Source organism: Chlorocebus sabaeus, chromosome 9 (assembly GCF_047675955.1).
Source record: "Chlorocebus sabaeus isolate Y175 chromosome 9, mChlSab1.0.hap1, whole genome shotgun sequence".
Lineage (NCBI taxonomy): Eukaryota > Metazoa > Chordata > Mammalia > Primates > Cercopithecidae > Chlorocebus > Chlorocebus sabaeus.
In genome coordinates, this window is record NC_132912.1 from 13,587,273 (window position 1) to 13,613,056 (window position 25,784).

The following is a 25,784-nucleotide window of genomic DNA, read 5'->3' on the forward strand; positions in this document are numbered from 1 at the left end:
ATTACTACTTTCAAGTTACTCATATCCCACTCAGGGCTCCGAGGTTGGGGCCTCGCCCTATCTTCCACATCTCCTAGGGCTGTGGTTCCCAAACTTGAGTGTGCACCAGGATCACCTGGAGGGCGTCATGAAACACACCAGCCCCACTCCCAGAGCCTCTGAGCTCTTGGTCTGGGCTGGGGCTAGAGATACTGCATTTCTAGTACGTTTCCAGGTGACATCGATGTTGCTGGTCTAGGGAATCCCATTTCCAGGAGCCTCACCTCTTTCCTGCTCTCTCAGCCACCTGCAGCAAATGTCTCCCCACTAAAGTGGGGGCTCCCAGTGATGTTGGTGGCTTTCACCATTCTGGGGATAGTTTTCCTGCCATTTCAGTCTCCCCTAATCCTTTTGGTGGATGGATGGATGATGGAGAGGGTAGGGGGTGGGGGGGATGAAGGAAAAAAAGGCACCAGAGCTTTATTAACAAATGGTAGATTGAGAGGCTGAGGCAGGAGGATCACTTGAGGTCAGGAGTTTGAGAACACCCTGGCCAATGTGGTGAAACCCCGTCTCTACTAAAAATACAAAAATTAGCCAGACGCGGTGGCAAGTGCCTGTAATTCCAGCTACTTGGGAGGCTGAGGCAGGAGAATCTCTTGAACCCGGGAGGCAGAGATTGCAGTGAGCCAAGATCGCACCACTGCACTCTAGCCTGGGCGACAGAGCAAGACTCTGACTCAAAAAAAAAAAAAAAACAACTATATATATATATATATATATATATATGATATAGCCAGTACTTATTTGCATGCTGGTCATTCTGATCACAAAGCTCCCTCTTGGAATCACTCTGATAGGTTCCCTTGGAAACTTTTTTTTTTCTTTTTCTTTTTGAGCCAGTCTTGCTCTGTCACCCAGGCTGGAGTGCAGTGGCTCAATGTCGGCTCACTCCAACTTCCACCTCCCGGGTTCAAGCGATTCTCCTGCCTCAGCCTCCCGAGTAGCTGGGACTACAGGCAAGTGCCACCACGCCCAGCTAATTTTTCTATTTTTAGTAGAGACGGGGTTTCACCATGTTGGCCAGGATGGTCTCGATCTCTTGACCTCGTCATCCACTCATCTTGGCCTCCCAAAGTGCTGGGATTACAGGTGTGAGCCACCGTGCCCGGCCCAGAAACATTTTAATAGAGAGCCAGCTGTCAGGTTGAAGAACGCTACTTCCCAGCCTCTTGCTGGCAGTGTGTTAGGGACATTTCCAAAGAGATGATTCAAATAACACACTTTAAACAAGGCCTGACACAGAACCAGTATGCAACACATTTCGCTGGAAGTACATCCCACAGCATAGAGATCAACAGTACAGGCTCCAGATCAGAAGGCCTGGGGTTGGATCCTGCCTCTGCTACTTGTTAACTATGTGACTTTGGGCAAGTTACTTAAGCCCTGTGTAACTCAGTCTTCTCACCTGTGAAGTGGGGTTGGGGATAATAGAACTTCCAGGCTTATAATGGATAAAGGAATCGTTATCTGTAAAATACTTATGACAATGCCTGGCTCATAAGAAGCATTTAATCAACATGTGCTATCATTCCTGGTTCAATGCTTTTGTGTAAACTGAAGTATAAAGATCACTGTAAAGGCAAATCACATGGGCCGGGCCCCCACTGGGGTTATTCTGGATGCTTCTCTCCACTAATAATGTTACTTGACAGGCAAAACAGATGCTAAAACTGTGAGTTGGAGTCATATTCCCTGGGTTCAATCCTGGCTAAAAAAACTCCTTCTTAGTTATATTAGCTAAAAAACTCCTTCATAGTTATGTGAGCTGAAAAACTCCTTCTTAGTTATATGAGTTAGAAGAAGGTACCTCATTTCTTTCATCTGTTAAGTGGGGACAAGAGTGGTATCTACTTTATAGGATGGTGTGATGGTTAATACTGAGTGTCAACTTGATTGGACTGAAGGATGCAAAGTATTGATCCTGGATGTGTCTGGGAGGGGGTTACCAAAGTAGATGAACATTTGAGTCAGTGGGCTGGGAAAGGCAGACACACCCTTAATCTGGGTGGGTGCCACCTAATCAACTGCCAGCATGGCCAGGATATAAAGCAGGCAGAAAAAAATGTGAAAAGGCTAGACTGGCCTAGCCTCCCAGCCTACATCTTTCTCCCGTGCTGGGTGCTTCCTGCCCTCCAACATCAGGCTCCAAGTTCTTCAGTTTTGGCTCTCCTTGCTCCTCAGACTGGCTCTCCTTGCTCCTCAGACTGGCTCTCCTTGCTCCTCAGCCTGCAGATGGCCTATTGTAGGACCTTGTGATCATGTGAATTTATACTTAATAAACTCCTCTTTATATATCTGGAGAACCCTAATACTGATGGTTTTGAGGATGACCTGAGTTAAACTGCAGGAATGAAGCTTAAGAACAGTGCCCAGTGGCTGGGCACGGTGGCTCACACCTGTAATCCCAGCACTTTGGGAGGCTGAAGTGGGCAGATCACCTGAGGTCAGGAGTTTGAGACCAGCCTGACCAACATGGAGAAAACCCGTCTCTACTAAAAATACAAAATTAGCCAGGCATGGTGGAGCATGCCTGTGATCCCAGCTACTCAGGAGGCTGAGGCAGGAGAATCGCTTGAACCCGGGAGGCGGAGGTTGCGGTGAGCCAAGATTGTGCCATTGCACTCCAGCCTGGGCAACAAGAGCGTAACTCAAAAAAAAAGGAACAGTGTCCAACATGCACTGCAAGTCTGATATGTGTTTGACAGTATTCAGAGGGAGTTGACACTGCACATGGCTTGAGAGTCGCAAATCTGTTTCTTCAAAGCACATCACCTGCCAGGTCTGTGCAAAACTGCATAGATCAGGAAGAAGCATACGAGAGCACAGACAATCATGGCCTGAACTCATTAGGTTCTTGGACTTGCTTACAACAACCCACCCAGGTTTTATTTTTCTTAGTCTTTCTCTCCAAAGGCCTTGGCGGTATTGTTTTTTGAACTGATGTGTCAAATGCACTCACACCTCAAATGGGTTTCTTCTCAGCTTGCAACTAATGCATTTTTTATAAAGCTCTGTCTCCAGTTTCCTTTCAAACTACAGAGAGGATATCCTTTTCCTGTTAAGCTTCAGAATGATTTTTTTTCCTTCAAAGTAAAGCATTGACCTCCAGAGTTCTGTAAATGGGTTTGATGTACGTATTATGGGAGTAACAAGGAGCTGGAAGCTGTAGTTTTCATTGGAGTTTATGTGATACATGAGAAGCCTGTTATATTTCAAGAGATTTCAGGTTTTCATAACAGTATCCAAGCAGCAAGCATTACATATATACTGACACATATGCCACTGAGTTTTTTCCTTTACCTTTTCTTTTTTTTAGTAAATGATATACATTCATTTTAGAAAACTTAAAACATATAATTTTTAAAAATCACATGTAATTCTACCACTGTTAACAACTTCCTTCTTTTTTCTGTACATGCTTGTAAATACTCCTCTTAAAAATGTGATCCGGCAGCCAGGCACAGTGGCTCACACCTGTAATCCCAGCACTTTGGGAGGCCGAGGCGGGCAGATCACGAGGTCCGGAGTTTCAGACCAGCCTGACCAATATGGTGAAACCCTGTTTCTACTAAAAATACAAAAATTAGCCAGGCGTGGTGGCGGGCGCCTGTTATCCCAGCTACTCAGGAGGCTGAGGCAGGAGAATTGCTTGAACCTGGGAGGCGGAGGTTACAGTGAGCTGAGATCGCGCCACTGCACTCCAGCCTGGGCAACAAAGCAAGACTCTGTCTCAAAAAAAAAAAAAAAAAAAAGTGATCAGGCACTGGTTAATTAACACATTGTCTATACTTTTTTAAAGCTGTTGGCAGCTATTGGTACATAGTTTTTGGACGCTGCAATTAGTCTGTGTTTGTAGTTACAATCACAACTAACTTTATAAAAATAAGTGTTTTGAAATTAAATATGAGCAGGCAGAACATACTATTTAACAGTAAGTATATCATGAACATTCCTCTATGCCATTCAATACTCTTCTATACTAGTATATATTAAAAATAAAGTTTCCCTTCTCAATGCAAAAGCAGCACCTACTATTTAGAGATTTTTTTTTTTTTTTTTTTTTTTTGAGACGGTCTCAGTCATCCAGGCTGGAGTGCAGTGTTACAATCATAGCTCACTGCAGTCTCAACCTCCTGGGCTCAAGGGATCCTTCTGTCTCAGTTCCCCAAGTTGCTGGGACTACGGGCTCACATCGCCGCCAGCGATTTTTTTTTAAAGAAATGGGTTTTTGGCCGGGCGCAGCGGCTCATGCCTATAATCCCAGCACTTTGGGAGGCTGAGGCAGGCGGATCACCTGAGGTCAACAGTTTGAGACCAGACTGGCCAACATGGTGAAACTCCATTTCTACTAAAAATACAAAAATTAGCCAGGTGTGGTGGCACACGCCTGTAATCCCAGCTACTTGGGAGGCTGAGGCAGAAGAATTGCTTGAACCTGACAGGCAGAGGTTGCAGTGAGCCAAGATCATGCCACTGCACTTTAGGTTGGTTGACAGAGCGAGACTCTGTCTCAAAAAAAAAAAAAAAAAAAAAAAAAAAAAAGAAATAGGAGTCTCACTATGCTGCTCAGGCTGGTCTTGAACTCCTGGCCTGAAGCAGTCCTCCTACTTTGGCCTCTCAAGGCACTGCAATTAGAGGCTTGAGCCACTGTGCTCAGCCACTCTCTCACATTTCTTAAAGCATTTTTTTTTGGGGGGGGGGTTTCTCCTGCTGATTTGGTCTGGCTCTGTGTCCCCACTCAAATCTCATTTTGAATTGTAATTCTCACGTGTCAAGGGAGGGACCTGATGGGAGGTGGTTGGATCATGGGGGTGGTTTCCCCCAGCTGTTCTCGTGATAGTGAGTGAGTTCTCACGAGATCTGATGGTTTTCTGTTTGGCAGTTCCTCCTTCGTTTTCTGTTTCCTGTCACCTTGTGAAGAAGGTGCTTGCTGCTTCTTCACCTTTTGCCATGACTGTACGTTTCCTGAGGCCTCCCCAGCCACGTGGAACTGTGAGTCAATGAAACCTCTTTCCTTTATAAATTACCCAGTGTCGGGTATTTCTTTATAGCAGTGTGAGAAATGGACAAACACACCTGCATTCAATCTTTCCAATGGCTTCGACTAATTTCGCCAGCTTCCACCTCCTCCTCATTCCTACCCCCAGAGTCACTGGGTACTTTCCAATCGAAAGTTGTCTCTTGGTCTTTGAGAGTGTTCACTTTCTTTCTTTTCTTTTCTTTTTTTTTTGAGACGGAGTCTCACTCTCGCCCAGGCTGGAGTGCAATGGTGCCATCTGAGCTCACTGCAACCTCTGCCGCTCAGGTTCAAGCAATTCTTCTGCCTCAGCCTCCCGAGTAGCTGGGATTACAGGCACCTGCCACTGCGCCTGGCTAAGTTTTTTTAGTTTGAGTAGAGACGGGGTTTCACTATCTTGGACAGGCTGTCTTTGAACTCCTGATCTTGTGATCCCCCCTGCCTCAGTCTCCCAAAGTGCTGGGATTACAGGCGTGAGCCACCACGCCCAGCCAGAGAGTGTTCACTTTCTAAAGTTGTATGCTATCATAATGATAGGGTCATAGTGCATGCAGGCTTCTGGCTAGCAGCCAGTGTCCGGGAGTCAGTCGGACATTTAAAATAAGTCCACTGTGCCATGACTAGTGAACCGATCCCACAGGGGCAAGGCATGGGAGGAATGGACTGTGGTTAATGTTGCCAGGCAACATTAATGGGGGCAGATAGGAAGGACAAACGCACTGGAACACTGCATGGTATGACGATAGAAACAAACACAAAATCTTAAGAGTCAAAGCTGCCTGTGGCTATCGGTCGGTGTTCTAGGAAGCATCAGTGAGAGGCAGGAGGGGGAGAAGGCGGTATAGTTTCACACTAGTGAAATATTTCCCAGAAGGACAGAGCACCGTTACCGTGTGTGTCACCAGAGGCGGACGGGGTTAGCCTGGGTGTTGTTAATTGAGTCACTTCCGATGTTCTCTGTCCAGTTGTTAGAAATACATCATTTTTGGAGGGTATTTAATTTGATAATACACAGAGTAAGTGTCCTCTAGTTTAATGTATTCTCTTTCTCCCTGCATTGCTAGGGTATAGCAGAAAATAGTTTTTCTAACTGAACATGCAACTGGGCCACCACTTCAGTGAAACAACTCAGGATGCTTCATTTCCCATGTAAAATTGTTTTTCACTCCATGTTTGTGGGGAGGGCGCTTCATGTTTTGAATGTCTTAGCACCGTGTTGGAGGATACGCACAAAAGGGAGTCTAGACAGCTGGTTTCCGACCACTCCTCCCTTGATCATGCCTGTATCAGCTTCACTTTTGGAAAGCATTTGAAAGGAATGATAAAGTATCTTAGTTTCAAAGTTTAGGTTTAAAATGTCTTTCCACGTTTCAGTGAACAGTCCAAAATGACCAAAAATAAAACAATTATAAAGGCCTTTAACTGTCAGGTCTGTTTGGAATATCAATGTGTGTAAAGCATGTGGGGCACTCTAAGCTCCATTTCTAGAATGTTCTTTTTTTTTTTTTTTTTTGAGGTGGAGTCTCACTCCTCCAGGCTGGAGTGCAGTGGCGTGATTTCGGCTCACTGCAACCTCTGCCTCCTGGGTTCAAGCAATTTTCCTGCCTCAGTGTCCTGAATAGCTGGGATTACAGGCACCCGCCACCACGCCTGGCTAATTTTGTATTTTTAGGAGAGACAGGGTTTCACCATGTTGGTAAGGCTAGTCTCGAACTCCTGACCTTGTGATCCGCCCACCTCAGCCTCCCAAAGTGCTGGCATTACAGGTGTGAGCCACAGTGCCTGGCCAGAATATTCTGGTTTTTTTTTTTTTTTTTTTTTTAACTGTGATTCATTTAAACATTCTTTTTAATTTCACCAATAACAAAATAGAAATAAACAAATATGTATATACACACATATCTGGGTATATTACTTTAGGGGGCATAATCAATTTCACGCATTTGAGGTTACAAAACATAACAGGAGTTGATCTGTGTAAATTCAAGTTGCTTTGAATCACTAATGTTTATAAAATTCTCATGGAGCACAATGTGCATCTCTTTGGTCGATCTATTGACACAATTTCTACAATTATGAAGAGCGGTGAAGGGGCGGTATTAGGGGAAAAGGCATGTCCACGTGATCTAAGACAATGGGATATAGGGGAAAGGAGAGTGCTGTAAAAGGCTCCTGATCCATCCCATGATACGGCCACTGTCCAGCAGGCCTGACCCTCCCCTCAATCTTGGGTTCTGTGATAAAGGCTCTGGGTTTGGGCTGATGGGGGAAGGGGAGTCACTTTGGGTAACTGGCAGCACTGGGAGGTCAGGACTCACTGTAGTCAGAACGACTCGGTTGCGTATTCATGGAAACCTCAGGTCCAACTTTAACCAGTCCGCTCTTGCTGGGCAAAGAGGAGAGAGGGCATCCTCTGAACATGTTTTCACCAGGGCCTGAAATCTTAACAGCCTGACATCACAAGGCTTAGATTCCAGTGGAAAGATGGGTGATAAACACACACAGAAATAAGCAAGATAATTTCAGAGAGAGGCAAGCGACGTGAAGGGTCAGAGATGGTGACTTGATTGAGCCTGGCTTGGGAAAGTTGCGAATCCTTCTTGGATGATGAAGTGTAGCTGAGACCTGAGTTATGAGGAATGAATGGTGCTTGAAATCCTGGCTAGTTTGGGAGAAAGCTCCTGTTTCAGCTCTCTCTCTGGCAAGATTGTTCAGGAGCACAAGGTGCTGCTCCTCTCAGGGTTCCGCCACCTGTCCGTTTTCTTGTGACACATCTGAGGCGAGTTCTGCAAGACTAGGGACTTTGGGTCACCGCTGCACTCCCACCCGGCAGAACAGTGCAGGGCCCACCACAGGTACCTGTGGAATGAATGAATGAATGAATGGAGTAACTCACCTGTCTCCTCCAAATCGTCACACCTTGTGTTCCTTATCTTAGTGACACCCACCCTGGTTCCCCAGCCAGAAACCTGGTGTCAGCTTTGTCACATTCTCCCTCCTCCGGCCTGGGCTGATTCTTTCTCAGGCGTGACTTTGTGGGTTCATGGGATCCCGTGTCTTCGGCCCGCCCCCTCCTGCGAATGCTCCCTGCTTCAGCCAGGCGGATCGACCTAAGACAGGACTCCCATCAAGACCTTTCCCTTCAGACGCTCCGCGGTTGCCCACGTCATCCCAGCCCCTCGGGATGGTGCAAGCCTGGCACAGTTTAGTGCCAGGACGTGCCCCTGCCTCCCCTCTCGCCCTCTTTTCTCTTTTATCCCGAAACCGGTCGCCCTAAACACCCCCAGTGTCTGCCCAGTTGGTGTTCAGTAAAGTGGTGCAGCTGAACTCGGGTGCTGCTGGGAAATGAGCCAGCTGTGTCCTCAGATCCTTGGGGAGGGGGGTTTGGGGGGTGGAGGATAGGGGAGGTGACAGCTGAGGCAGGTGTGCAAGCGTCTTCCAGGGGAGCCTCCTGTGGCGAAATCGGGTCCCCTGGCCATTGGGTTAGAGAGGGCTTTGGGCTGTTCTGCCAGGATACTTACAAAGCACTCATCCCTGCCAGCCCTGTGGGATCAAGGGCATCCCAGAGGCCTTGGGCCAAAAGATATGACGTGGGGGCCTGACACAAGGGACCCCAGGAAGCTGGGGGCATCAGGGTGGAGGCGAGGACTGGAGCCTGACTCCAGCTTCAGAGCAGCGTGGACGCCTGCAAGACGCAGGGGCTGCAGTCCACGTGTTTTTGCAACAGCTCTCCCTGAGGCCCCCTGCCCAGGTGCGGGTGCCTTCCTAGGCAGCAGCTCCTGCCCCTACTCGCCCGCCTCTCCTCACAGCTGTCCCAGGCCCCTCTAAAACCAGGGGCCCAGAGTCAGACCCTGAATTGAACCTCCGATGGAGCTGGATTCCAGCCCGCGGGTGGGGCCCGCTCAGAGCGGAGGGCGGAGCACGCCCGCGGGAGGCGGCGGGGGCAGGTGCCCGGCGAGGAGTGGTGCCCCCCTGTGTTCAAAGAGGGGAAGCGAACGATTCTGCGGCTGCAGCCGCTCTGCATTGGAGAAGATTGATTTGTCCGTGTGATGTGTTGTTTCCATAGAAGCAGGGCTTAACCTTTTAAGTGAAGATTATAAAGCTACCTAATTCATTTAAAATTAGGCTTCAAGCATCTCAGTACTTAACGCTCAAGTGCTTCTGTGGGACTTGCTGTAGCCATTGATCTAACAGCCAGACACTGCCTTTCCAGCGTCTGAAGGCTTTCACTCTGGCAGCAATCTAGGTGATTTCTTTATTTTTAAAAATTAACTTCATCAGGAGATATAACTTCTGTGGGAGATCATCAGAGTATTAATAATACCTTTTAATTAATGAACAGCACTGACTTCTCTTCATAAACACAGGAAGACCGGCACACAGGCAAGATCCGCACGCATGCTCAATTAAAGTAATTTATTGTATTCTTCCAGATCAGACATAAAGAGCATCTTGGGAATTGATATCACAAGACAATGTTATACACCGTTTTCACAACCAGGCTTGCATTGAATTCTTTTTTAAAGAACATAGTAATTTAAAAAAGTCTAAATATTTACATATTAATAAAACATATATACAGAAGATTGAGATGTTATCCATAGATATGGATTTTTTTTTTTTTGCTAAGAAAGCCTATAAAAAGGATTTCTGAATAAAGTCTGAACAGTAGTCACAGTAAGTAAACACAATTTTAATTTACAAAATATGATTTTACTGTTGCAGTTTTGATACGTATTTCCAATGTGTGGATCCATTCATTGCACATATCTTTGGGTTGAACAAGCCCCGCCCATCCTCAAGTGCTGAATACTCCAAGCCGTGGCCCTCCCTTGGAAGGCAGTGCTTCCGAAGGCTCCCAGCGCATCTCTAACAGACCACATTTGGAAGTTAGTGTTTCTGCCTTTACCAGCAACATACTCATCCTAACAGAGCGAAAGGTCACTAATTAATCTTTTCCCTTCCCTTGGGTAATATTTCCTTGTGGGAGGCACAGGACAGGTTTTAAAACCCATGGTGCAAAAAACACAAGAGCCGCAGTTCGCACTACATCAGACCACTTGATAAAACAAAGGGACTGTTTTCAGGAAAGGGATTACTTACGGGCCAGAAATGGAAAAAGGCTAACAAAAAGGTATGGTGGAAATAATTTCTCCAGACCTTCCTTGTAGCTCCGCAAAAAAAGAAAAAGAAACCACACATATACGAGATGTAACTTGTCTAGTAGTTAGACTGACTCCACAAGCCACACTTAAAGCCAGCTTTTTGTCACAGTGCAGGGATGCCTTCTCTCATCTTTGATGACTGGCTGGTCTTTGGTGCAACAGGAATTTTTCCCAGAGCCCCCCTCCTATCTCTAGGTTTAGTGTTTCAGTGTGATGTGACAGGAGTACCTTGGACAGGGTAGTCAGGAAATTTGGGTTCTAGGCAGGGCCCCGGCCACAGAGGGGTTCACAGGCTCTGGGCAACCGCTTACCCTCATTCATCCTCAGTTTCCTCACCTGCAGAATGAGGGGTGGGACTGAATAGCCTCTACACTAACTTTTAGCTCTTAACATTCTGTGCTTTGCTAAATCCAGGGCTAGGGGAAGGCATTGGAACTGCTGGTGGACAGGTGTGAACCCCGAGTTTGGTCATCTGTAGTCAAAATTGGTTTCATGCCAATGTTTGGCCTTTGGATCAAGTGGCAAAGATTCAATGCAATTTGCTTTATACAATAAATGAAGTGTAGATGCAGTGTTTCTAAATAACATAGTGTTTTAAATTCACCATCTTATTAGAGAAAGAGATCTGGAGGTAAATATTTCTATAAAACAAATACCTTCATGGCAATATATCTTTTTAAAATAAATCCAGATTTTCATATATTAGTTTTATATAAAGCAGAGGGGCAACTATACTAGGAACCAAATAAACGATATAATATTAAGTACATTTTTAGCCAGTTGCCACATGGTGCCAAAACCCTGTACCTCTCAGTTAAGACCATCTGTTAAAATGGTTGTTAGGTATCATGTAGATAAATTATTGATTTTCTCACCTTTTAATTAGTTATTTTGTCATTGCGTTGACGCAACTTAGGTGAAAGTTTCCTAAGAACTCATAGGTCATTGGCACTTACTCAGTTACAAATGACTATTTGGGGGGTACCGATGTCATGAATGATTTCATCTAATAGGTCAGAGCTATCCTGTCTCCCAAAACAGCTTTTTCATCTTCTAAGATGATGAAGGTCTCATTAATTTTGGCCTTCACAACTGCTCTCTCAGCACCGGAAAGAGCCATGCTCCTTTATATTTGCATCTAAGCAGTTTACATTAAAATAAATACGTTTTACAGCTCTATATTCACACTGAGGTTTTGAATGAGAACAGGGAAGAGAGAACCACTTCTTTATAATGGACAATGAACTAACTGAATCAAATGCTGGACTTTTAAAGGGTAACAAATCAATCCTAAAAGTGATTTTAAAAATCTTATACCAGATTGGAGGCTTGGTTATCACACATTACAAAGAAAGTATATGAAACTATTCAAACATGACAGGTAAACTTCACAGAACACCCACACTTTGCAGGCACCTGAAATGCTACGTGGATCTTTGTGGAAATTCAAACGGAAGTTACATATGCCACTGAACAATGTTACTAAAATCAAAGTCTAGGCAGTGAAACCTGGTTCTGTATCCTCCATGTTTTCTCTCCTGGTGTCAAATATATTACCTACAACAGAGAAAGAAAATGAAGGCGGAGAGCCACTTCTCTAAGGAAGAGTTGTACATGTTTCTGTGACATGGCTGGAGGTGGCTGTTCCGGATGAGTAAAGAATTTACTGGGGAGGTGTCTGTGTTTCACAGTTAAGTTGCTAAGTTTTTAGCCAAGGCTTTAGTTGTCCTCCATGAGCAATTGTAGAAATCTGAAATTTGTAATGATTTTTTATGAGAAAGGCCATGAATGTGTGTTACCATTAGAGTATATCCACACATTGACCAGTCATAGAAAATGGCCCAAAAGATAATTTACCTGCAAAACAGAATATCATACAGCTATTAAAAGAATGCATATGAAGATTTGCCATACAGTGGGAAAATGCTTGTTAGGTAAAAATTAAAAAAAAAAAAAACGTGGGAAACAAAATTTTACATGTTTGATCTCCACCGTATAGATAAATAAAATGGAGAAACATTTGAGAAAAATCATCTAATAATGGTTGTCTGTGGGTGGTAAAAGCAATGGAAATGTTCTTCCTTACACTTTTGTTAATTAATTTAAAAGTAAAGTACATAAAATGCCAATTTATGACAATTGCTAAGTCTAGATGAACATCCCCATTTCAAATTTGGAAGCTCCATTTTAAATTTTAGAAAGCACTGTTTTGATTTCACTTTCTCTATACTTTTTTTTTAAAATGCAAACTGTCCCCAGCTCCTGGGTGGCTTTTCTTGAGCCCCAGGCCCTCTCCACACTTCTGCGCTGTAGCATTTATGTAATTCCTTCTGCCTCTCACACTAGTCTGAGGGCATTTTATACCAGCATCCAACACAGGGTTGATTCTTGGTAGTTGCTCAAAAAGGATTAGTGAATAGGGTTAAGGGAAAATAAAATGGATGCATTATCGAGGGTGAATCCATTTCTGTTAAAACCTGATGAATAGGTTACTTAAATGTAATGCATCCAAACAAATGTCATTTGACCTGCCTGTAACCCTACCCTAGTCACTTCTGGTTCATAGAAACACTTAAGGATTTACACCCCTTTCCCTGCCCTTGCCCCAAACACACAAGTTTGGAAGGAAGAAAAAAGACCTTAAACAAGTAATAAAAGCATTGCTGAATCTTTAAAAAGAACTAACTGTTGCTAGCTCAGATAAATGGGATCATGAGAGTCTGTATCAGAGCCGTTGGTCGATCCTGTGGTTTTGACCAGTGAGGCTCAAGTTCAAGGATGAAACCACATGTGCAAGAAAGGTGGAGTTCTTAAAGTGCACATGTGAGGAGGGCTGTTAGCAGCAGCATTGCATTCAAAGAAGCCAACCAGAATGGGGATTTTACTTTGGAGGCAATCAAGAGACATGCTATCAAGGTGAATATCAAGATTACCTAATTTTATTACTGCAAAATTTGAGCACCAATCTGATACTTCTTTTCCTCTTTATTTTTATTTTTTGAGACGGAGTCTCGCTCTGTCACCCAGGCTGGAGTGCAGTGGCATGATCTCGGCTCACTGCAAGTTCCACCTCCTGGGTTCACACCATTCTCCTGCCTCAACCTCCAAAGTAGCTAGGACCACAGGGGCCGCCACCACGCCCGGCTAATTTTTTTGTATATTTTTTAGTAGAGACGGGGTTCCACCGTGTTAGTCAGGATGGTCTCGATCTCCTGACCTCGTGATCCGCCCACCTCGGCCTCCCAAAGTGCTGGGATTACAGGCGTGAACCACCGCGCCCAGCCTCTTTTCTAAATGATAAACGTTTTTATTTATCATGCTGCTTAGTGATTTGTATCAAATATCTATCAATAGTTTAGTGAAAAGACCTGCAGGTGTGTGATACTATTTTCTTCATTATGACCTCACAGCCTTGGGTAAAGTTTGAGAATAGACTGGAAGGAATGAGTTTCAGCTGCAGTGAACCAGGCTGACTGACGACGAACATTGTAATTGTGAAGACTGAGACAGTGAAGAGGACTCCTAAAGGGATTAGCACATCCATCATCTCTTAGGATCTTTAGGAAACATGCAGAGGAAAGCTGGCTTTGGTTTAGGTGTGAGAAAGCTACACGGTATCATGGCTGGGAGTCGAGGGACCTGGGTTCCGGCCAGGCCGTCAACCAGCTGTGAGGCCGTGGGAAAGCCACTTAATGTTTCTGGGCCTCAGGCTTTTTTTCCTGTAAAATAAAAGGACTGGATAAAAAGAAGGGATTGGACTAGAGGATCTCTCAAGTTCCTTCTCATTCTCAGATTCCTTGACATTTTTTTTCAGTTCCATGAGGCTCTTCTAGCACCCTCTGGGCTCAGTTTTCTCACTGGAAACGTATCTCCAACTTCAGATAGGAAAATACAAAGGCATTCCATACTCACCACTGGGAGGTGAATATAAACTTCAAGGGGAGTGGTTTTCAAATAATAAAAGCTCACTGTGTCACATGATGCAGGAGGACAGGCAGTGGAGATGCCCGGGGTGGGAGGGCACTTGGGAAGCACAGCTAGAAAGGCATGGTGCTACCCTGAAGGGCCTTTTGAAGGCTAGGTCTATTATGATTAGGAGTTCATGGATCTGCTGGGATTGGGCCCAGGTGATAAGAATGAGGCTGATAAGAGTGCCCTGATATTCAGAGAATGACAAATTGGGAAGGAACAACAGAGATCATGTCTTTCAATTCTCTTAATTCACAAATGTGAAAACACAGCCAAATAAGAAGAGAAATCCCTTTTATATACTGACTCTACAAGGGAAGAACTTGATGTAGGCAGGTCTTTTTGCACTATGTAGCTCATTTCATTTATCTGTCCATGGATCTGGTGCTTAGCTACTCAGTGGCAGAGAAAGCAACGTGTCACTTACACCGCTCAATTTTCCTGTTGCTCTGAAGCTCTGAAGTTCACTAGCACAGACCCATCCTACACCTGTGAATGTGGCTTTCCTTGCCATTTTGGGATACGTGCTGTCAATGAATACATGGCCTGGTCTAGTTCCTACACAGCCTAGAGACTCCACTAATGTTTGCTGAATTTAACTAACACAGACCACCCCAAATCTAGAGGAAAAAACATTCGGTTGAGCTTTTTCAGTAAGGGGGTTTTTGGGTGTGCCTGGGTTTTGTGGGCAGAGAATCTTCAGGTATCCTTTGGAGGGCAGTCAGTAGAGTCCTGTGACCAATGGAGGGGATAAACTGTTTTCCACAAGGCTCATTGATCAGACACCTGCCCCTCTGGCTCTCAGACATGAACCTATACACAGGTAGGAAGCCAGGGTCAGAAGCATTACTTGAGAGTCAAATAATATGAAGTTGGAATTACGTCTATGGCGTAACACAACAGTGTGCAGCAAATGCTTCCGTGGAAGGGGGCCTTCAGCTGATCTGCTCCTGGTATTAGGAACGTGCCACTCACGCCAGATGGCTGGCCTTGCTCAAATCGCTCAGTTAAAACACAGTATTCACTGGGTGTCCACTGATTGATTGATTGCTCAAGGCTCCAAGGCCGTTTGGAGGAGGTGGGAGAGGACAGCCTAGCCATGAATTTGATCACACAAAATTAGTGGTTCCCGTTTTAAAGTGAAATCTCATTTCATGTTAAAAACAGTTTGTAATGTCCAAAGGTTTGGGGAGGCAAAATGTTGTGATGCTTAGTTCTTAGGATTTGCTCTTCTGAGATTTGTTTATGAAAATAAGAGTGTGAGAAAAATGTTTTTCTATTCAATATGAAAAACATCTCTGAGCACGGGGCCTTGAGCAGCTCTGATGACCAGGGCCTGGGTCCACTGCAGAAGCAGTTTGCTCAAGTGTCTGTATGTCTAATGTCAAAATCATTTTCAATGCAGATATTTTTGTGGGCTGTATTTTCCAGGGGGCGATGAACATGTAAATGCATTTTATTTACCTGTTGGTGGTAGAGAAATGCCGTCCAGTCTTTCATCACTGTCCGTGGTCTCTGCTGGTTACAAACATAAAACACAAATCTCATTAGCTTCAGGGAGTACACTCATTCTACTGAAAACAGTGATGTAATCTTAAAAACTCGAGTACGCGTAAGTTTTCACCATTCTTTTCCCTTTTCAGCTATCGTTGGTTCATATGACAGATGTTGATATCGTTATTGGAGTATGTTTTGATGATGGTGATCTAAAACCAACTTTCCCGTATTAAAATTTTTAAAAATCTTATCAGCCTCATTCTACTGATCACTGATGATTTCTGTTTATTTTCACTTATTTACAGAGGCTTAAATATCGAACCAGCATGGGGGGTGAACTGTTGAAATGGGGTCATCGGGGGAACGTGTCAGTGAATTCCTGCTGCAGAATTGCACTTGGCATCGTCAGAACTACTCCTGGGGGGGGCAGCTTAGGAAATCCTGAGAATGAACCTTTCTTTGGAGATGACTGATGCAGATCCTAGAGCTGCCAATCTAACTCTGGCACCAACGTGGTCATGAAGAAGGAATAGGCGTTGCGTCAGAAGATTCTCCATTGCTACATTTTAAAATGCAAACCTTTGCTCGTCTCTGATAAATGTATCCATCTCCTTGGGAGTTTTCCAAAGGTAGATCCTTCAGTCACAAAAAACCTTCTGTTAAACGCAAAAAAAAAAGGTGCTCACATGTCTCTTGATAAGGGATGGGCTTGTTAGTTTCCCGTAACACGTGGGGACGGGAAAACATCACATTATGGTCCCTGGGATAGTTTCGGTGGTGCCCTCCGTGGCCCAGGGCCTGTGGTCCCCACAGGAAGGCCCCTGCTGACTGCATAATGTGTGTGGGCAGCCTTGTAAGGCTGTTGAATGAGGTCAGCCTTGGCACCACACTGTAACACTGAGTCGGTAGAAGCCTAAACTAGTACTACGTACTTGTTTTTATTGTTGCTTTAAACATAACCAGGGCTTAGCTATGGCTAGAAACATTGTAAGGCTCCCCCATCTCCTCATCCTCCAGCATCTTGTCGTCAGATGAACACTCACTGGCATTAGTGAAAGACGCCTTGTCTGCTGACCTGCTAGATCCACCACAAAGAGCAATCACTGAGAAGGGATGAAATATGCAAGACCAGTCTAGGTTGGGGAAGACTAGCAACTACTAAAATGATGTTGTAGATGAATATTTAATAACATAAAAATATTCAGTCAAACCATGGGATACATGGTCTGATTAAAATTCTGGCAACAGGTTTAGAGAAAAAAGACAGCACATACTAAATGTTAACTGTGTTTCCCTCTGGATGAAAGGCTTTAGGTATTTTAAATTTTGTTCTATGGCTTTTAGAAATTATTTTATATATGAAAAATAATGAACATATGTTATGTTTATATTTAGAAGACACTATTTTCTTCTAATTGGTTTGAGTGAGTTGGAATAGACAGATGGTCTTCATGGTAGTTCTCTCATTGCCTAGGATTTTAAAAATCCTTCAACAATAATAACAATGATAATCTCCACCATTTATTAAATGCTCACTGGGCACCTGACATGCAATGTGTCACTGAACCCTTAGGACACTCCACAAGGTGGGTCTGTTGTTCTGCCCATCTTAACAAACGAGGAAAGTGAGACAGAGGTTAGGAAACTCAGTCCAGGTAACACAGCTAGTAAGTAACAATGCCCAGGACATGAAGCGGGTTAATGTCTGGGCTATTCATCTCTTTGCTATTAATAGTCCAAACATACCATAAACATCATTATGAGCTAATTTCTTAAATCTTCTAGTTCTAGTTCATTTTATATTTTAGCAACTTTCTTTACATCTATAATTGCTTTTCATTTAGTTATAACACGGTCAGTTCTGGGTATAAACTGATCTTCCTTTTGTAATTCAGCTATCCTCCCTTTGAAAAACAGGCCTATGCAATTATGTGCTTTAGTAAGAACAGAACATATATAACCAAAAAAAATATAGATGATTATATATAAATCAGAACATGCTAGTTGCATGAATAGGGGCTGAGAGTCAAGGATGAAGGCACTGTTGTGTTACTCAAATTTAATTATAACATCTATCTGCAACAACAAGCTCACACTCTTTCTTCCCCGGTGACAATCAAGTTGGTAAATTTGGAAAAGATTGAGCAAGTCCAATAAACATTTAACAGCAGTGGCATCTTTACTCTGAGATCTAACATGATATATTGTGATTTCAGCTCTGAGAAAATCATCTAATGAAAATGATAAAAATGCACACCAGGAAAGGAATCACTGGAGTTACAGAATAAAAATTATCTCATGTGACGACAGCCCCAAATGAATTTCTATCTGGATTTGCATAACGGCCTTTCAAATCTGTGTGGGGCATTTCTTTTTTTTCTAGAGGCAGTGCAGGCTTCCTTCAGCGGTAGCCAATTAGCTTGTGGAGTCAGAGTCTCTACCTCATTCCAGGAATGGAGCCAGATATGATAAATAAGGTTGAAGTTGTGCAATCTCTATGCGACACTGTTTGTATTATCATTTAGACTGAAAATTATCAAGACAAAAAGCGTGAGAGCAGGTAATATGATTGATCCAGAGCCCTCAGTTCCTACCGGCATCATGGAAGGAAATACAAGTGGCTCTAGTTTCGATTTGCTGGAGCCCCACTTCTGTGCCCTAGAGGAGAAGGATGTGGAACAGGATTTGACAAAATGGGGAGACAAACTGCATTTGGCAGGTCATTGCCGCTGTGCTATCATTTGGGTCTGCTTGTCAGGCTTGGTTTTGTCTTACAGCCACCTTCTACTTCTCAGTTGCTAGTAGAACCTGCTAGGAACGCAGAAGAGAAGGGCCAAGGGAGCGGATCCCAAGTATCTGGGCAGATGATCTAAGCCAGTGGTCAAAAGTTACAATGTCTGACATCAAATATTCTGATGCCTAAGGGGCAGGAACGGGCAAGTGAGTGGAGGCTCCTCGAGGAGGGGAGGGGTGGGGAGCAGGATGTGGCTTGGGCCTCATCCTGTAGAAGTGGGCAAACCTGGGGGGAAAATGGGCGTTTGTGATATGAATTATCAACAGAAATGAGGCATGGTTAGGGGAGTGTTCCCTGTCCAGTCTGCTTGTGGGAAAGAGAGGAGGGATGTAGCGGCACATCTCTACTGGCTGTGTGTCTGCTTGCTGGTGGGACAGGGGAAGGGAAGAGAGACCAGAGCTCATAACAATCGGTCTCAGCATCTGACGACAGAAGGAAAAGAAGGTGTGTTTATGTCTAAAATGTGCAGCATGGGGAAGGCACCAGAACGCCATTTAAACTGTGTTTCTTAGTCGCATGATCCACTGCCAGCAAGGTCTTTCTGGGTCCCTGAGAGAAGCCTTTTACAGAATTCGCCCCCCCCCCTTTTTTTTTTTTTAAAGAAACAGGGTCTCGCTCTGTCACCCAGACTGCAGTGCAGTGGCCAATCACAGCTCACTGCAGCCTCAAACTCCTGGGCTCAAGTGATCCTCCTATCTTAGCCTCCCAAGTCAGTGGGACAACAGGTGCATGCCATCTTGCCTGGCTAATTTTTAAGGGGTGTGTGTGTGTGTGTGTGTGTGTGTGTGTAGATAGGGTCTCCACAAAACATCTGGAGATGTTGCCCAGGCTGGTCTGGAACTCCTGGGCTCAAGCAATCCTCCTGGCTCAGCCTCCCAACTATTTTTAATTTTTCTGGAACCTCCATACTGCTTTCCATAATGGCTACACGAATATATATGAAATTACAAAATCTTATCTAGAGATGTGTGGCCTCCTAGAGATAGTTACTCTTATTTGATGGGAGAAAGCTGAATACCCAGGGATTCTTCACTAGGAAATTGGCCCCCACCGTCACCTTGGGGAAGCGGAGACTTCAATGACCAAATCTGCACAGTTGTAATTCTCTTGGTGCTCACTTTTCCTGGAGGAATAATCCCAGAATCTCCAAGCCCAGAATTTAAAACCCACATACACAACCCGTGCATGCACGCGTGTGCATACACACCCCCCACTTAAAATCCCTTTTACTTGATGTGGCGTTGCTGGTAGAAGAGTTTTTTTTTTTTTCTTTTTTTTTTTTTTTAACCTTAAGCAACTTGTACTTTCATAAAGTCACGCAGATTCAAACAAATAAAAATCAATAGGTAAACAGAAGCAAACCATCAAAGAGACCCAGTTTTCATATAGAAGAGCATGAGACCACAAATGAGATTAGCAGTCTTTTTCACTTGTACTCTTCAAAGCAGGTGGCCTGGCATAATTTTTACTATTTAGTCCGAAGGTGAGTTTCAAAAATCACTTGAATAAGACTTTAAGAGAGCAAATCACAGCATATTATACACAGTCTCTCCTTCAAAAGACAAGACACTGAAATAACCTAGAGCCAAGTATTGTACTTTATAAAGTCTAAGAATTCCTAAGTGCTTCTCCAATTATTTTTTCTGCACCTTAGTCATACCTGAGCCTCTTTTTAACCTTCTTCTGGCCAGTTTAATTTGATCCTGTAGAATCTGTACCCAGTCTCTTGGGCCAGGAAGCTTATCCACATGGTGAGCTGTACAGTACTTTTCTGTGAAGACTGAAAGAAAATGTAAAATCTTGTTGAATACCTTAAGTAAAATATGCAGATCTGAAACAGATATATATTCTACAAAGAAAAAAAAGTGTATTTTTTTTTTTTTTTTTTTTTTTAGGCAGTTTCACTCTTATTGCCCAGGCTGGAGTACGATGGCATGATCTCGGCTTACTGCAACCTCCGCCTCCCAGGTTCAAGCAATTCTCCTGCCTCAGCCTCCCTAGTAGCTGGGATTATAGGCATGTGCCACCAGGCTCAGCTAATTTTGTATTTTTAGTAGAGACGGGGTTTCTCCATGTTGGTCAGGCTGGTCTCGAACTCCCGACCTCAGGTGATCCACCCGCCTCGGCCTCCCAAAGTGCTGGGATTACAGGCGTGAGCCACTGTGCCCGGTCTAAAAAAAGTGTATTTCTAAAGGACGTCAGTTCTGTATCTTCAGTATCTGGATTATATTTCTTTGGCAGAGATGGAGATTGACAGGTCCTGGCTAGGTCCAGTGCATTGTGCTTCAAAATAAAACTGGCGATACTCACTAAGTAGTCTGCATGGAAGCTGCTCTTCCTACTGGCTCCACATCCATCTGTATGTATCTTATAGGCAGAGAAGAAAATGCTCCCTAAGGGTCTACTGACCTTATGGCAAGGTTTTGCAAATATATTAAAAGAGTTCAGTTTTTTGTTGCCAATTCAAAATTGAATGCAAAACTAACACGAAAAGATGGTCTTTCTCCTGGTGATTTCTACCAACTCAATCAGTACTCCAATAATAACGCAGTTGGTATCGTGATGAAAGTTCCAGTTCTACTTCAAGTCAACTCCTTGCACATCACATGAGCGCCCAGGAAAGAACTACCCGATTAAGCACAAAGGGAACTAAGGAGAACCCCATGGCAGGACACAAGGCAGGCGGGACAGTGATGGTGGGAGGGCTGTGCACAGTGTGTGGCCGCACACGTGGCGCTGGGGTTGATGTTTCCGCCTCACACTCACTCCTGAGCACTTTGAAACTCATCTTTTCAACCTGTCCTTTGTAAGGTCAAGATCTGGTAGGCCATGACATCCCATTGCCTCCTTGGTATTTAAAATATTGGTAATTTCGATGTTTTGAAACGTCCACCAGAGTACACGGAGAGTGGAAAGGGCACAGGCTGGGTTGGGAGCCCTGGGGAATGCCAGGCTGCCAAAGAGAAGGTGGAGGCAGAAGAGCACAGGAAGGGGCCCAAGCGCGGCTGGACAGGCAGGAGGGATGGGGAGAGTGGTGGGAAGGCCAGTGAGTGGTTCTAATAAAAAGGAGGGACCAGCAGGTTGCAGTGCAGAAGAGGGACAGAAGAGGTGGCTTGGTGCCCTCTGAAGGTCAACGAGGGCCAGGGAGGGTGGTCATTCTCAGGACACCTGGCCCAGAGGGGAGGCTGGAAGAAGAGGGAGACAGGAGGGCTGAGGGACAGGGACGTGGGTGTGGTGTGCAGGCTGAGGGAGCAGTGGTGTGGCAGGAGAGAACAGGATACAGGGAGAAGCAGGAGAGAGTCAAAGGCATGACCCTAGGGGGCTGGGGCTGCTGGATCTGGAATAGAAATGGAGGGGCTGCCTCCAACAAAAGGAGGGAAACATCCTCTTCGGAACCCATAGGAAGGGAAGATGGTCGATTCAGAAGTGGTTCTAGGCTGGAGCAAACACTCCTGAGCCCTCAGTGAGCTCAGGGGTGAGGGGCTCTGGAGGATGGAGGGTGTAGAGGAGGTGTGGGATCATCTCTCAGAAGAATCAGAGAGGAAGCAGACCGCAGACAACTGATACTGCTGCCAAGCCGCAGACGGGCTACGTGGTAGGGCTATGCAGCGCGGTGAGAGTCTACAGGCTCTCCACCTCAGTCCCTGCAGCTCCTTTAGAACACCGGATGGTAGGGCTGGTCTAGGCTCAGGGTTTTGCTGGAGAGTTTTGGCAGAAGAACAGAGATATAAGCCCTTGAAGATGCTGAAGGTGTGACCGGGCATGAATGAACTCACCTCTCCACTCCTCCCCTCTCCTTTACCCCCCCAAATCTAGGAAGGACGTGAACACAGAAAAAGAATCATGGGCTTGGAGCTATCTATGGAGATCAGGGAAGGCAGATGTCAATGGGTTGGCAAGCAGGAGTCATGGAGCTAGAAGAATTGTTCCCCGAGATACCGGAGAATACAGCAGCAGCTGAGGAGCAGCTGTGTGTGAGGATGCTCAGGTGTGGCCAACAGTACGGGGCTGAAATGCAGTAGAGGTGAATGTCACCGTGGATGAGGTCCAGCTACTACATAGGCTAGGCCATCAGTCATGTGGACAGACAAGTGATCAGGATGACAGTGGGACCAGGGAGCAAGAGGAAGTCTTAGTGGAAAGGTTCCATCAGAGCCCCACCTGGGCAGAGGGGCAGTGATGCTTAGAAAGCACAATTAATGACTGGGGAGAAAATCAACCAGGCTGCCCGATGTATGATATGGGGGGACCGGGAGAGCAAGGTGGGGAGGTGCAGAGGATAGGCTACCCCTGGGTGTGCACATACTTCCAAATCTCTGCCACTAGATTCTAAGCAACTTCAGTGTCTTCATCTCTTGTCTCCCTCAAAGCACCTACTATAGTGCGTTTTTCTGACGAAGAACTCAAGCATTTGATAAATAAGCCAACATGTTTTCCAGTTTTGTTTCTAATGGAAGCAAATACATTAGCTTACAAATTTAGGCTAATTGAGGGAAAATGGTCTATCTGAATTAGCAGGAAGTCTTTAATTAATAGGCTCTATTTAAAGAAGCAAGGTCTTATTGCCTTCAAATACCCACAAGAACATTTACTAATCAGATAATTTCCAAAAGGTTCTTGAAGTCCTGTTTTAATAAATAGAACAAAATATTTCTGTTTAGCATCCTATTTGTTTATGGAAAAATGTGTACTACAAAAATGACTGAACCCACTGTCACAGCAGGGAAACGTCTCCCCCCTTGTAATATTATTTATACAGTTAATTTCCATAGCAACCCCTCTTTTCTCGGGTTGTGAAATGCATGTGTCCAAATTAGCACACATTAGAAAGTCATGGCTCCAAATTAACAAAGTGGATTTGGACTACACCACATCGAATGACTCCCATGTGTGTGGACAAGCAAGTTCAAGATAAGCCAAAGGAGACTGTGGACTCTGCTCCCACATTGTGAGGGGGTTCAGATCAGACCCTTCTAGTCCAACCTTAAGCTCAAATATTCTCTCAGTCACTAAAAGGGCAGCCGTGTCTGGTTATTTTTTTCTAGTTTGAATGAAAACTTATTTGGTTTCAATAGAAAGAAGCCAAGAAAATCACTGTCTCCTGGGTCTGTGTCTAAGATCTCTAAAGGTGCAGCAATAGGCTTTTCGAAAAATACCTATACAAATAAATATTTCCACTGGGCACATTATTGACACGCTAGTTCATGGATTACGTCTAAACTTAAAAGAGACTTTTAACTAGAATTTACTTACTGAAGACGAAATCCTATTCTCTCCCTTACGATATTAGATGAGGCCTCAAGGACAAGGCCAAAAGACTGTCATTGCATTGATCTGCAGACAGTCAATATGCTATGTGAATAGAGGTATTGGGGAGACAGAATGCATTTTTGCTCCCTGAATCTATAGCTAAAGGTCAAGCTATTATCCTGGTAACAGTTCCATTAGGAGTAATGATGTGAAAAGGGGTATTGCATTAATGCACTGAGTTTTCTACTATGTTAACAGTGGGTCATTAAGAACCATAGTGGAATCATCTGCATTCATCTTTAGAATGCAATAGGTTCTAAAAAGAAATTTTCCTCCGTTCCTATTTTAATATATGAAGCAGCAGCAAGGGCTACCTTTAAACGAGCCCAGATAATCTGAAAAAGTGAAATAAGATCAACAATTAAAGTAAATAAAAGAGTTAAAGCATCTCTTCTGCTTAATATAATTTGAGTCCCAAGGCACAGGGCGTATGTGAAGTCACTAGAGAGATGACAAATGCTCAATCTGATCCGTCCGTGAGCAATGCCTTTTCCCAGATGCTAGCACTCATTTGAACCCTGCCCTTTCATTGTCTATAAACAATGAATCAGCTGCTGGTGGCCGGGCAGACCCTTCCTTCAGAATGCTGCTCCTCGTGTCATCATCAAGTGAAGGCGGCAGCGCGTGGCGTGTCTGACATGCTGAATGCGCCACTCTGTGAACAGGGCAGACTGGCCGTGTTCCCCAAACAGCGATCTATCCACACTGTCGTTCTCCTGAGGGACTTTTAATTTGGGTTTTTCTGGCTGGCTGTGCTGGGAAAAGCAGAATGTGGCATGGACTTTGAAAGGAAGTCACTGTGTCTAGCAGACACTTCAAGAAGCAGGGGTAGGTGGGAAGAGCCTTCAGGTCGCTGTGAAATCCTCTAAGAACTCTGGCCAGCAGTCACAGCCCAGCTTCAGATTTGATGACTCAGTTTTAACTTGTGGTCAAATCAAGGTTTATATCATGCAAGGAAATCAAGGTTTACAGCACGCAGAACTGAAAGCCGGGTCCTCATTAGATCTGCCAAACTCCTACAGCTTGCAAAGGGGCGAGGGACAACAGTCTCTGCTGTCGGGTCCCAGGGGACAAGCAGAGGGGACCCAAATGGGGACCACTTGCAGCCAGGGATGTAGAGAGGGAGAGGGAGTCATGTGAGGCAGCCCGCCGGCACATCTGAGTGAGTGGACCACAACCAGGGTCCCTCCCACTCTCTTTCCTCTCACTGTCTTAGAGTTATCATTTGAGACTCCCCATGTGCGAGGCAGTTTATACACATCTCATTTAATCTTGCAATAACCAGTGGGGGTAGGTATTGTGATCCTAAATTACCAACGACAAAATCCAAGTATGGACAGCTTAAATGACTGGTCTGAGACTGCACAGCTAACAGGAGTTATTTTCCACATAAATGACTTAATGTCTACAGTTGTATCTGAGCACACAGTGACTGTAAAAGAAAAATGGTTGAATGGTAAACAAACAAAGCCATAGCTAAGTGCATCCTCCCATGTTTAACTTGAGAATGCTGGGTGTTACTTTCAACCTCACAAAACAGAAGCATGGTGGCCAGCTGGGGAGAGGAAGAGGGCAGAGGCTGGTGGATTACCTGTCCCCAGGAGGCCAGGTGAGTGCGCGGCAGGGGAGCTGTGCCTGGAAACTGGGCTGTGGGTAGGATGGATATACACATACTTTGAACTCTGAGATCTGATGACTGTGGCTCAAATTTTATCTGGATCTAATAGAGTACATCTTTTCTCCAATAATATTTAGCACATCATTTTCCATTTTCAAGGAGAAAGTGGAAACATAAAATTGTAGTCTTGATATCCATTGTATTAAAATAACAGTAACTGTGGCATGTAAAACACTATGAGAGGTGGGGAAAGAACTAGAATCAAGGGTGGCTATTCAGGCAGGGCCTGATGGTCCTCCACATCTTGGTGGAATTGTTCTAGTCTTGGAATGGGTTCTCAGCATGCAGGCTCAGAAATCTGATTTTAGCTGA

At 44.6% G+C, this 25,784-nt stretch overlaps 1 protein-coding gene across 16 annotated transcripts in view; it reads right to left on the bottom strand.

Moving 5' to 3' along the window:
• Positions 1–9,460: 9,460 nt before the first annotated feature.
• The window catches only part of BEND7 (BEN domain containing 7), an 80,866-nt gene continuing 64,542 nt past the window's right edge, over positions 9,461–25,784 (bottom strand). For 4 of the 16 annotated variants that reach the window (XM_008002302.3, XM_008002296.3, XM_008002309.3 and 1 more), the window contains 3 exons: positions 20,145–20,264; positions 15,658–15,711; positions 15,017–15,286 (listed from right to left, as the gene is read on the bottom strand). In XM_008002302.3, coding sequence (XP_008000493.1) covers positions 15,201–15,286; positions 15,658–15,711; positions 20,145–20,264 — 260 coding nt within the window. In that variant the 3' untranslated portion in view covers positions 15,017–15,200. The other 12 variants (XM_008002303.3, XM_008002297.3, XM_037983343.2 and 9 more) reach the window with 11 other exon arrangements.